This window comes from Ranitomeya imitator, chromosome 2, assembly GCF_032444005.1.
Source record: "Ranitomeya imitator isolate aRanImi1 chromosome 2, aRanImi1.pri, whole genome shotgun sequence".
Classification (NCBI taxonomy): Eukaryota; Metazoa; Chordata; class Amphibia; order Anura; family Dendrobatidae; genus Ranitomeya; species Ranitomeya imitator.
The window spans coordinates 383,231,214-383,244,885 of record NC_091283.1 but is presented as its reverse complement, the minus strand read 5'-3'; the positions used below and the strand labels follow the sequence as shown (position 1 = coordinate 383,244,885).

General features: G+C 43.6%; 1 protein-coding gene across 1 annotated transcript in view; it reads right to left on the bottom strand.

Annotated features, from left to right (window-relative positions):
- Positions 1-13,452, bottom strand: part of LOC138666636 (uncharacterized) — a 211,209-nt gene extending 197,757 nt beyond the window's left edge. The window contains exons 1-5 of the mRNA XM_069754831.1: positions 13,341-13,452; positions 13,134-13,257; positions 12,953-13,050; positions 9,970-10,060; positions 6,536-7,829 (exon numbers count right to left, since the gene is read on the bottom strand). Coding sequence (XP_069610932.1) covers positions 6,536-7,829; positions 9,970-10,060; positions 12,953-13,050; positions 13,134-13,257; positions 13,341-13,364 — 1,631 coding nt within the window. The 5' untranslated portion in view covers positions 13,365-13,452. The remainder of the gene's footprint in view (positions 1-6,535; positions 7,830-9,969; positions 10,061-12,952; positions 13,051-13,133; positions 13,258-13,340) is intronic.
- Positions 13,453-13,672: the final 220 nt, after the last annotated feature.

Genomic DNA, 13,672 nt, shown 5'->3' with positions numbered 1-13,672 from the left:
GGAGGCAGCCAACGCGGCTTGAGAGAAAGATGCACCTCATGTAGTAGTAGACAGATGAAGAGGTCTCTTCTCTCTGACAACCTCACGAGAGCGCTCCTGGAAGCACAAGTCTATGCGTATCGCCAAGGAGATAAGATCATCCAAGGCGGTAGGAGTATCCCGTCCTGCCAGCTCGTAGTTAATCCGAGAAGACAAACCACACCAAAACGCGCCAAACAAAGCCTCATTGTTCCAGCCTAAGTCTGAGGACAATGTCTGGAAACGAATGGCGTACTGGGCTACGGAAAGAGTACCTTGGTGAAGGTTGAAGAGGGACTCAGTGGTAGAGACCAACCGACCAGGCTCATCAAATACCTTGCGAAAGGTATCTGAGAAAGAGTTAAGTTGGGTCACCAAAGGATCGTCTCGCTCCCAGAGGGGATTAACCCACGCCAAAGCCTCCCCCTCCAAATGGGACACGACAAAGGCTACCTAAGCTTGATCGGTGGGGTAAAGTAGTGGCGACAATTCGAAATGCAATTGGCACTGATTTAGGAAGTGCGGCATAACTTTGGATCTCAACTATACCGAGGAGGCCTGGCAAGACGGGGCGAGGGCTGTGGAGCAGATGCCTGGGTAGGAACAGAGGCGACACCCTGGAGTGACAGAAGTTGAGCATCCACAGAAACCATAAAATTCAAAATATGAGACTGAGTGTCCGGTTGTTGGCTAAGCTCCTGCTGAAGAGCAGCCAACTGAGAGGCATTGCCAGGATCAGATGACTGTAAAGCCGCTAAGCGAGACTCCATATTCTTTAGAAAAGACATGTTCCTGGTTTGGTTCTCCCGCAAAAAAAGCAACGCTTTCTGAGTAGCAGAAACACCAGCGGGGTCCATGGCCTATGGTACTGTGACACTTTAGGGTGAAAAAGTGGACCCTCTGGACCGCAGCAACAAACCCCTCATGGACGAGCTAACCAGATGGACCACCCCTATACAGGAATAGTTAGGGGCATGCCCGTGAGGGACTATCGCCACGGGAGCTGGGGGACCAAGACAGAAAAGAAGGAACACTAGGCTGACAAGGGCGGCAGAGGCTAGGGAAGTGGCAAGGACCTAACAGGAAACACAAGAGATGCAAGGACAAAGAGACTGACAGGAGTACCGTAGAGACACAGGAGCTGACAGGTACACCGCAGGGACTCAGGACCCGGCAGGGTACTGCAGAAACGCAGAGGCAGGCATGAACAAGGCAGGAACACGGGAACGGACTGGGTACAGGAGAGACTGGCAGGAACAAAGCAGAAACACAGGAACGGATTGGTTACAGGAGAGACTAGCAGGAACAACGCAGGAACACAGGAACGGGCAGGGCGCTGGAGAGACAGAGACAGAAACCAAAAGTCAGAGAGCACAAAAAATGCACAGAGACCATGGGCAGCCTAGGGCAATAGAATGCACAAATGACCATAGGCACAGGAGAGAGGAAGAGGTGGGTATATATATCAGTGCTGCGCATTACCTCCGGGTGAGAGTCCTTCAGAATGATAGAGAGGACAGGGCAGGAAGCGCAGAAGGGAGACTAGAAGTGTGCACGCGCAGAACTGAACCAGTCGTGCGCGCACTTGACGAGCTGCAGGAAACGCTGCAGAGGAGCCGCGCCGGGACGCCGAGGACAGGTAAGTAGGAGAGGATGCGGCAAGTGGCAGCGGCGTGACACTGGGGGCGCATGGCAATAACATCATGCTCTCCTGTCGCTGAAATGCTGAAGTCAGCTGCCGACTTTTGAAGAGATCGCTGTGCGGCAGGGGAGCAGAGGAAAGAATGTGGGCTATGTATAGAAGGATGGGGTCCGGAATGAGGGATATATGTAGGGTGATTATGAAATATTCATCTGGTTTTGCAAAATTAAGTTATTGAAAGGTCACATCTCAGAGTTTGAGACTCTATTGTGACTCAGGGCTGGGCAGCATCAGATCCCAAAATTTCGACTATGCAAGAGAATAGGCCCCCAAGTCTCCTGATCTGACAGTGTGTGACTTCCTTTTGGGGGTATGTCAAAGACATTGCTTATGTGCTGCCTTTATCAGCAACACTGGATGAGCTCCGAGATCGCATTACTGCCACTCTAATCTGGATCGATCTGGATTACCGCATTGATGTTTGTCATGTGGAAAAAGGACGCTAAATACAACATTTATAAACATTATGTACTAAACTTGAATAGTTTGGGTATGTGCACATGTTGCGAATTTGGCTGCGGATCCGCACCAGTTTTCCACGCGTTGCACAGTACCATATAAACCTATGGAAAACCAAACCCGCAGTGCACATTCTGCAGAAAATTCCGCATGGAAACGCTGCAGTTTATTTTTTGCAGCATGTCAATTCTTTGTGCATATTCTGCAGCGTTTTACACCTATTCCATAATAGGAATCCACAGGTGTAAAAACGCAGGAGAAATCCACACAAAATTCAGATAATCCAAGGTGAATCCGCAGGTAAAACGCAGGGCATTTTACTTGCGGATTCTGCATAATCCGCGTGGAAAAATCCACAATGGAATCAGCAATGTGTGCACATACCCTTTATGTTCGTTATCATGTGCTATTCACCATTGTGCATGCAATACATTTTGAAACATTGCTCTTTGAAACCCGATGAAATTTCCTGAGCTAATTTTATTATGAGCAGAGTCTTTCCATTCTACACAAAAAATCCAATTCAAAATACTATTCTTGGTTAGATGGAGTGATTCTATAATGCAGTGTTTGAGGATGACTGTTCTAGTGGCGGATAAACAGTGTCTCAAAAATTCCCTTTTGAAAGATTTAAAAGACCACTATATCATAGAAAGATGTCTGATCTGGGGAGTTCTAGATGATGATTCCCCTGTAATGTGTTTGTGAACATCAAAGACTTTGCTCCGGAGGCCACTTATTTGAGGGCATTTCCACCAGATATGAAGCATAGTTCCTTCAGCATTTTCACATCTCCAGCATTTATTGGAGAGAGGGAAATATCTTATGGAGATCTGCTGGGTAACGATACCATCTAGTCATGATTTTGTAATTTTTTTCTTGAGCGTTGCAAGCCAATGAAGGTCTGTATGTGCAAAAGAAAGTTTTGTCCCATTGCTCCTCCGAGAAGGTCATCCCAATCTCTCTCTCCCAGTCTTTCTTGAACCATAGGAGCGCTGTCAGTCTGAGATGACAAAATATAATACATTTGAGAGATCGTATGCTTGGGTGCAACATCCCCGATCAACAACGAATCAAACTGAGAAGGGTCAGACTTGAGCACCGAGAATGGTTGAAGGGAATTAATGAATGAACGGAACTGGAGGTATGAAAATGAAGGTATGGTTTGATTCCCCCTTCCATCTCGAAGGGGGAATTCTGGATTGTCAATTATTGGTGTCATAGGTCCTGGAATCTCAGAAATCTTAAGTTTCTTTACCAATTGGTCCCAATTGGTTGAAGATCAACTGTTAATGAGGGAGGTGGTCCCTTTGAAGAAGGAAAGTGCTTAGAAATCCAGGGTAGAGAAGTTAAGTCTAGGCACGACAGGAATGACTCTAGTGTGACCCAAAGCTTCTGATTCACTCCATGAAACCAGTCCACCACCCACCCCAACACAGCCGCAGCATGATAGAGTTGAAAATTCAGGAGGCCGTCCCCCCTTGAGACTTAGATCTAACCAAAAATGTAATGGCCACTCTCGATCTTTTTGACCTCCAAATGAAATTGTTACAGACTGTATTTAGTTGCTTAAAAAAGAACAGGGGAGTGCAATTGGAACCGCTTGAAATACGTAAAGCAGTTTCGGAAGAATGTCCATCTTTAATACGTTAATTCTACCGAACCAAGATAATCGTGTGTTGTCATAAGCCTTGGGCTCAGCTTTGATACGACCAAGCAAAGGCTCATGATTCAAGTGGAAAAGCTGGGACAAGTCTGAGGGCAATTGAACCCCAAGATATTTCATAGAACCATTACACCAACGGAAAGAATAGGACCCCTTTAACAATTGTTGCTCCTCCTGTGGGATATTGATGTTCAAAATCTGACTTAGAATGATTTACCTTAAAATTACTTAGTCTAATATATGTCTCAAATTCTTTCAGAATAGAAGGCAGTGATGTTTTAGGATTAGTGATGTACACAAAGAGGTAATCTGCTTATAGCGCCAATTTATGAGATTCGTGCCCAACTGGGATTCTTTGAATGATGGAGTTTTTCATGAGAGCCATTGCCAGATGTTCCATCACAATAACAGGGAGAGTGGACACCCCTGTCTTGTTCCATTTGACACTCCATAAGATTCTGAATAGGTGCCATTACAACGGACCTTGGCAGAGGAGTCTTGATATAAAGACATTATTCTGTTGAGAATGTTGGGACCAAAATTGATTTGTTTAAGAGCACTATGTAGAAATAACCAGATAACCGGCTCAAATGCTTTTTCAGCATCAACCGATAGAATGCATGCTGGGATCTTTTTTTATAGGATTAAAGCAACATCGTTTTAATCATGTTGTCTCTTGCCTCCCTCTGGGGCACAAATCCTACTTGATCGTTGTGCACGTTATGAGGCATCAGGGTGGCTAATCTGGTCGCTATGATTTTAGAGAAAAGTTTAACATCAAAGTTAATTACGGATATTGGCCTGTAACTTGAGCATGTTTGGTCTTTCCCAGGTTTTGTTATTGCCTAAATAAGGACTTCCAGAGATTGGGGAAAGGGTTTGAAGTCGAAAAGGAATTTAATACTTTGGTTAAGAATGGTGTTAATTGCATAGCAAATGTTTTATAAAATTTGGCAGAGTAATCATCTGGTCCTGGGTATTTATAAGATGGGGAGCTTTTGATGAACCTCCTCTTCTTCAAATGATTGCTCTAGCAATGCCTTTGTGTCATTTGGTATTGAGGGCAGAGCAGTATCTTTCATGTATTGATCAATTTTCAAATTAAGTTGGGTTGGTAGCATATCTACATATTGGCCCTCAATATTGTACAGGGAGCTATAATATCCTTTGAATGCCTCAGCAATTTGTTTGGATTCATTGATTACTGCATAGATTGGATAAATATCGTCGGGGATTTAGGATGGATGCTTCTAGCTAGAGGGCCACCACATTTGTCTGCAAATTAATAAAATATCTGCTGTAACCTTTCCCTATGTTTTGAGTAACTTTGAGTGACTTTCTAGAAGTCCCTTTGTGTCATCTTTTTGCTTGTTCAAGTTAATCAAGATATCAGCAGATGGATTTCTTATGGGATTGTTTAAGGGAATGTATTTGCTTCAAAAGATTTTCTATTGCATGTGTTTTTGCTTTCTTAATTCTAGTGCTTTTTTTGATCAGGACAACCATAATTACGCACTTTAGAGCTTCGCTTTGGATGGGGAGGGGGTATCATCCGTTCCGTGATGATGCAAAAACTCAAAGATGGCCTGTTCTACAGCATTTTTAGTGTTAATGTCTTCAAGAAAGTTTGGGTTTAAACGCCAATGCCATGGCCTGACCAAGTCATAGTGCCCACAGAAGTGGAGGGACCCCAGCTAAGTAAATGATGACTAACCAAAACGTTTTCGATTCTACTATATGAATTGTGAACTTATGAGTAGTGGGTGTAATCTCTATCTTTAAAATGTAAGACACGCCACACATCCACTGCCTGATATTTGAAGAGATTTTTTTTCCAGGAGGATAATTGTCCCCGGAAAGATGTAGGCTCACCGACCGCCAGAGCCCACATCAAAGCGGAGGATACTGACATCGGCATACTAATACGACCCATGTCAGTAAGAGGTTAAACTGGTTCTCTTTACTTGTTGTACAAAGCATAGCTCAGTAACCTAAGCCCAAATAGGAAGGGGGAGTTGTCATCCCAAATAGGTTACCTATTTAATCACTTACGTGTGTTGGGAGGGTAGGGAATCTTTTATGATTGAGCATATTTCTGAAAGCTTCTCAAAGTGATGGGGAGAGAGAGTTGAGTAGTTAAAAAGAGAAAAAAGCAAAGTTCTTTATCTGTAATAGTGATAACGCTCTAGCTCAGGGAGATTAAATATAGCTTTTATAGATTTGAAAGGATATCAGACAGTTCTCATATTGGCGTCGACTTTGTTCGCAAATCAGAACATGGTCACTGATGTTCAAGGAAGAACCGTAGCTGAAGCCATGCTATATGAGCAATGTTGATGAAATAAGAAAGATATAGGAGTTTGCTTGAGGAAAAAAAGAAAAGTCTATTGTGTTTTACAAATACATCTTTTGTAAATTTAATTGGACCCAGTAAGTCTGTTGAGGGGCAAGGGTTAAGGGGGAGGGGAGTAATTAACTGCTATAGGAGTGAAAAAGGGTGAACAGGTGCAACCCACAATTTTTGTATTTCAATTCAGTTATTGAATGAGAGGCCAGAGAAGGGGTTCTGCACAGGTAGGTGGCCCAATAACTTTTATTTTAGTATATCTGGGACTATATGCCTCCCTGGAATTGGCTATATACGAACGCTTGAAATGCATTTTTTACATTCTGAACACAAATACGGCTACTCCCCTGTGTGAGATCTCTCATGTTGAACAAGACTTGATCGCACTGTATAACATTTCCCACATACTCGACATGAAAATGGCTTCTCCCCTGTGTGGGTTCTTTGATGTGTAACAAGACGTGATTTCTTTGCAAAACATTTTCCACATTCTGAACAGGAATATGGCTTCTCCACTGTGTGAGTTTTTTGATGTGTAACAAGACATGATTTCTCTGTAAAACATTTCCCACAGTTTGAACATGAATATGGCTTCTCACCTGTGTGTCTTTTCTGATGTTTAAGAAGACCTGATCCATTTGTAAAACACTTTTCACATTTTAAACATGAAAAAGGCTTCTCCCCTGTGTGACTTCTCTCATGTACAACAAGAAGTGATTTTTCTCTAAAACATTTTCCACATTCTGTACATGAAAATGGCTTCTTCCCTGTGTGAGTTTTTTGATGTGTAACCAGACTTGATTTCATTGTATAACATTTTCCACATTCTCTACATGGAAATGGCTTTTCACCTGTGTGAGTTCTATGGTGTGCAACAAGTTGTAATTTCTCTGTAAAACATTTCCCACACTTTGAACATGAATATGGCTTCTCCCCTGTGTGAATTCTTTGATGTTTAACAAGATATGATTTCCTTGTAAACATTTTCTCACATTCAGAACATGAAAATGGTTTTTCCCCTGTGTGTATTCTCTGATGTGTGATAAGATGGAATTTCAGTGTAAAACCCGTTCCACATTCTGAACATGAAAATGGCCTCTCCCCTGTGTGACTTCTCTCATGTATAACAAGATGTGATTTTTGTGTAAAACCTTTACCACATTCTGAACATGAATAAGGCTTCTCCCCTGTGTGATTTCTCTCATGTTTAACAAGATGTGATTTTTGCGTAAAACATTTCCCACACTCAGAACATGAAAATGGCTTCTCCCCTGTGTGACTTCTCTCATGTGTACCAAGATGTGATTTTTGTGTAAAACATTTTCCACATTCTGAACATGAATAAGGCTTCTCCCCTGTGTGATTTCTCTCATGTTTAACAAGATGTGATTTTCGTGTAAAACATTTCCCACACTTAGAACATGAATATGGCTTCTTTTTTGTCTGAGCTCTTTGATGTTCACCATCAATTCTGTTATTTTTGTTTTTCATAATAGTCTGTGATGTATCAGAAGACAGGAGCTTTTCAAAAGGATCAGATGGTACATCTTCACTGTGAAGAGCTGATGATAAATCAGAGATATGGTCATGTTCTTCACATTTATCCAGTGTGAAAGTATGATCCTGTGCGGTCAAATCTAAAAATAAATGTGTAAAAATATGTAAAATGTGCCTCCGATCTACTGGTACAGTCATCTGCCAAGAATAAAATAAAAATTATAGCATAATATTGAACTTAGATTAATAATTAGAATATTTATCCTTTCTATAACATTTCAATACAAATTGTACTAAAATTCAAATATCGTATATACTCGAGTATAAGCGAGATTTTCAGCCCAGTTTTTTGGGCTGAAAGTAACCCTCTCGGCTTATACTTGAGTCATACCCAGGGGTCGGCAGGGGAGGGGGAGCGGAGCTGTGTAATAATACTCACCTGCTCCTGGTGTGGTCCCTGTATGTCTTTTCCCCGGTGCTGGCAGCTTCTTCCTGTAGTGAGCGGTCACATCGTACCGCTCATTACAGTAATGAATATGGACTCCACTCCCATAGGGGTGGAGCTGCATATTCATTACTGTAATGAGCGGTACCATGTGACCGCTCACTACAGGAAGAAGCTGCCGGCGCCGGGGAACAGTCGTGTAGCGACGCCGCCAGGAACAAGTGAGTATAATGCAGTGCGCGATATTCACCTGCTCCCCGTTCCACGGTCGGCGCCGCTGCGTCTTCCGCATCCTCTGCAGTGACGCTCAGGTCAGAGGGTGCGATGACGCGATTAGTGCGTGCCATCCTCTGCCTGAACGTCAGTGCAGAAGACACAGCGGTGGTCGGCGGTGGAACGCGGAGGAGGTGAATATAGCAAGTGCCGGGCCTGAGAGGTGAGTATGTGATTTTTTTTTTTAATCGCAGCAACAGCATATGGGGCAAATATCTGTATGGAGCATCTTATGGGGCCATGTGCAGCATTATATGGGGCAAATATCTGTATGGGGCTATGGGCAGCATTTTATGGGTCAAATATCTGTATTGAGCGTCTTATGGGGCTGTGTGCAGCATTATATGGGGCAATTATCTGTATGGAGCATCTTATGGGGCCATGTGCAGCATTATATGGGACAAATATCTGTATGGGGCCATGTGCAGCATTATATGGGGCAAATATCTGTATGGAGCATCTTACGGGGCTATGTGTACCATTATATGGGGCAAATATCTGTATGGGGCCATGTGCAGCATTATATGGGGCAAATATCTGTATGAGCATCTTATGGGGCCATGTGCAGCATTATATGGGGCAAATATCTGTATGGGGCTATGTGCAGCATTACATGGGGCAAATATCTGTATCGAGCATTTTATGGGGCCATGTGCAGGATTATGTGGGGCAAATATCTCTATGGAGCATCTTATGGGGCCATAATCCACATTTGTGGAGCATTATACGGGGCAAATGTGTCTATGGAGCATCTTATGGGGCCATAATCAGCATTTGTGCAGCACTGTATGGGGCAAATGTTTGTATGGAGCATCTTACGGGGCCATAATAAACATTTGTGCAGCATTATATGGGGCATATTTTAATATGGAGCACCTTATGGAGCCCATCATAAACTGTATGGAGCATTATATGGGGCGTATTTTGTATGGAGCATTATATGGGGCTCCTGATTCAATATGGATATTCAAAAACACTTAACCTACTGATGTCTCAATTAATTTACTTTTATTGGTATCTATTTTTATTTTTGACATTTACCAGTAGCTGCTGCATTTTCCACCCTAGGCTTATACTCGAGTCATTAAGTTTTCCCAGTTTTTTTGTGGCAAAATTAGGGGTCTCGGCTTATACTCGGGTCGGCTTATACTCAAGTATATACAGTAAGTTGGTACAAGTTGATGTTTATTGAGACTCCTAACTTTCCTTTCCGTCAGTGGAGCTGTATGACGGATTGTTTTTTGCTTGCTGAGCTGATATTTTTATTGAAACAATTTTATTGTCTTTGCTTTATTTTTTTCAGGAGTGGCAGTATTATTCTTTGGTGTCTCAGGGGACCTAAACCTGCAATTACATGAGCTCTTCTTCAGTATACTGCAAATGAAGCCCTGCATTTTTGCATTTAATATAGTCAATTTAAAAGTTTGCAATCAAATTTTTTTTGCCAGTCCGATCAGACAATAATATTCTGTGTTACACATCCTAAAAAGATCAACATATATCTCTAACATCCAGTGACAGAGGAATCTGTGATATCGTTACATATAGTGGTCACTACTCACCTGTGCGGTTATCTGTAGGAATCTCCTCCTTACACCGCTCATCACCCCTCACATATGTCTCTCTAGTATCAATATGGGGCAGATCTTTACCCTGAAAGAAATTGTGAGAGTCACAGGTAGATGGATGGAAAAGGCGCGTGAAATGATTCAGAAAAACAGAAAAGATGAAATAGCTGCAGGTCTCCTGTATAAATCCAACCTGTCGGCTCCTAATTGTAACCAGCAGACTCAAAAACCATAAAAAATAATTAGGAGAAGTTTTCAGACATCTAATGTCTATGATCAGCTTTATCCTGTCATCTATACCAAGTATAAAATAAACTGAATGGCCACATTCTTAGGGGCACCCGTCTAGTAGCCCGTTGGACCTCCTCTGGTCTTCAGAGCCTCAGCAAATTATTATTTTGTCATTTCCAGTAAGTGTTAATCCTTCTGCATGAATATTGTCCCTTGAGAGCAGGATAGGTTTTCACAGTTGCCACAATATAGGTGGAGATACTGACTTGCTCTGAACAAGTCATTCTTACTTGTAATGCAGATGTTCCATAGGATTAAGAACTAAACACTATAAGAGCCGGGTAAGCAAGAAAAAAAATGTACCTGGAAACAATCCATGACAATACGACCATTGTGGCATTAAGCATTATCCTGCCGTAAGTGTCCTTCTGCCAGAAAAGGATGAACTTAGTTGACCACTGGCCACAAAGCCTAGGTAAGCTCCTGAGCTGAAGAGCTGTTTATTTGTACACCCTAGTTGTAGATCCAGCATTGTATTCAGCTGCAGGACATGACTGTGCACCGCCTGTTCTTAGAATGACTCTTGATAAACGCCTCCGACTTCTTTAATTAATGAGTTCCTTGTATTCATAGGATCTGTTTTTGTTGGATGTTTTTCCTCAATCACAACATTCTCAGTATAATCTCACTACCACTGTATGTAATAAATGGTCAAAGTCGATCACTTCACTTTATGTTCCCATTATAATGTAAATTCACATTGCAAATGTCCACAGAAAAGTGATCAGTGGATTTCCTGCCTTACTCTGAAGTCACTGGTCCCATTTCCATTCACGAAAGTTTACAGTAGAAAAGCATTGATGTCTATAATAAATCAACCATTCAGTGTATAATACTGGTGAATAAAACAAGACTGAACACAAGACCTTCACAGCCTTCTACATATCACTGGGAAGCTTGGCGTAACCACCACGATTGTAAGGGTCTCGACCAGGCCCGTGCAGGTGAAAGCCCACTGACGCCAGCACTATCTTCAAAGTGATGTGCCTCCGTGGACGAACCTGAATATAAGACATTCACAACCTTCAACATGTCACTGGGAAGCATGGTGGCAACCAGGTCAGAGCGGGTGGGGGCCCAGCCGATACCAGCACAATGTTCAACTGGATGTGAAGCCGAAGACGCACATTCAGCTGAAGTGTATTGCGGCGAAGAGAAAAATATGGTCCGTATGTGGCAATATACACTGCCGGCCAATCAGAGGCCAGCAGCTGACATTGGCTTGCACATGACTGGTGAAGCATGGCAGTCTCGTCATGCGCTCCCTTCGCTGAAAGGCTGAAGTCAGCTGCCAGCTTCTGAAGAGATCGCCACCAGGAGGTGAGTGTAGGGCAGAATGCGGGATAAGTATACCAGGATGGGGGCCACAATGAGGGATATATACAGGGTGATTATGAAAGATTCATCTGGTTTTGCATTCATATTACTACAAAGATATACGTAAATGTCACCAGTTTGTAATAACAACTTATCAAAAGGTCACATCTCAGAGTTTGTGACTTGCTTGTGACTCACCAGATGGCAGGGTAGCATCAGATCCCAAAATGGCGACAATGCAAGAAGAATAGCCCCCCTGGTCTCCTGATCTGACAGTGTGTGACTTCTTCCTTTGGGGGCATGTCAAAGACATTGTTTGTGTGCTGCCTTTATCAGCAACACAGGATGAGTTCCGAGATCGCATTACTGCCGCTCTAATATCAACAGGGACATGGTGCAGCGTGTTTTGGTAGAACTGGATTAATGCATTGATGTGTGTCATGTGGCAAAATGAGGACACATACAACATTTATAAACATATGCCAAATTTGGAGAGTCGGGCGATCACGGTTCGACGCTGCCGGGTGATGATCACACTACCTTCCCAGGCTGGTGCAGCAAATTCAGCGGTGGTGCTCTGTGGTGCAGGGAGGCTCCAACGGCATTTCGTGAAAGTCCGGAGGCCCCGCACATCCATTTCTGTGATGCAGTGGCCTCCAGAAAAATCGCCGCTGGGGGCAGCGCATGCACAGATTGAGATCTCGGAAGATGTCATCTCCTGAGATCTAGGGACGAGATCTCGGTGCCAAGATCTCAATCTGAGCATGTGCTGCCCCCTGCAACCATTTTCCCGGAGGCCACCGCAGCGCATCATTGGATATGCAGGGCCTCCAGGCTTTCACAAAATGCCGATGGAGCCCCCCGCTCCACAGAGCACCATCGTCTGACCTTCCTGAACCTGCCCACACCAGCCACACCTGCCTACACCAGCAGCACCTCCCTACACCACCCTCACCAGCAGCCGAAACTGCCCACACCAGTTGCATCTGCCTGGGATTGGAGTCATATCGCTGGACCACTGAACACACCGTGACCACGCTCCACCAGCGCTGCTGATTCCCCCCTGTAAGCTGAATTTGGACTGTAAGGTGGACCCCCATTTGACAAATAAATTTTTTCCCCATTTTTCTTCAGAAAATTTGGAGTGCATCTTATGGTCCAATGCGTCTTATAGTCTGAAAAATACGGTACCTCTTTGAAACAAGATGAATCTTTTATAATCAACCTGTATAGAATACCAGGATGACATATATACCAGGATGGGAAGGGGGTAGTGGGGGGCATTCTAGTCTAAATCTTGCACCAGGGCCTATTAGACTCTAGTTATGCCACTGCTGGGAAGATTTCATGGCACCTTCTCTCCATCTACCTGATGATCCTGAGGAACATTGGGATCTTCTTGTTTACAGTCCTGTGGAAGAGGTGGACGGGGACATCTCTCTGGTGTTGTCCTCTCACTGGATAGAACTGGAGGAAACACATACAGGGACTGAATTCATTCTTTACATACAGATAATTATAGGCCGTGTGTATTTAGTCCTGTCTATTACCTGGTGATGTGAGGGGCTGGGGAACCTCCATCATGACGCCATTGTACAGATCTTTGTGTCCTTCTAAATACTTCCACTCCTCCATGGAGAAATAGACGGTGACATCCTGACACCTAATAGGAACCTGACACATACAATGATACCGTCATCTCCCTGATCCCTCCATAGTGTTACTGTATAATGTCCCAGCATTCCCAGCAGTGTCACCTCTCCAGTCAGCAGCTCAATCATCTTGTAGGTGAGTTCTAGGATCTTCTGGCCATTGATGTCCTCATGTATCAGGGGGTGAGGTGGAGGCCCTGTAATTGGGCTCAGGGGTCTTCCCCATCCCTCAGACACAGGGTCCTGACAGCGGTCACTAGAGGTCTTCTTCACTACTGTGTAATCCTGGTTATGGAGAGACACATTAATAAATCTCACTACAGACATTCCCAGAGTCCTCACCTCTCCAGTTCTGTCCATCTGTTATTCCCATAGATAAGAATGATGTAACGTGACGTCATCAGAATCTCTCACCTCTCCAGTAAGCCGGAAGAGGA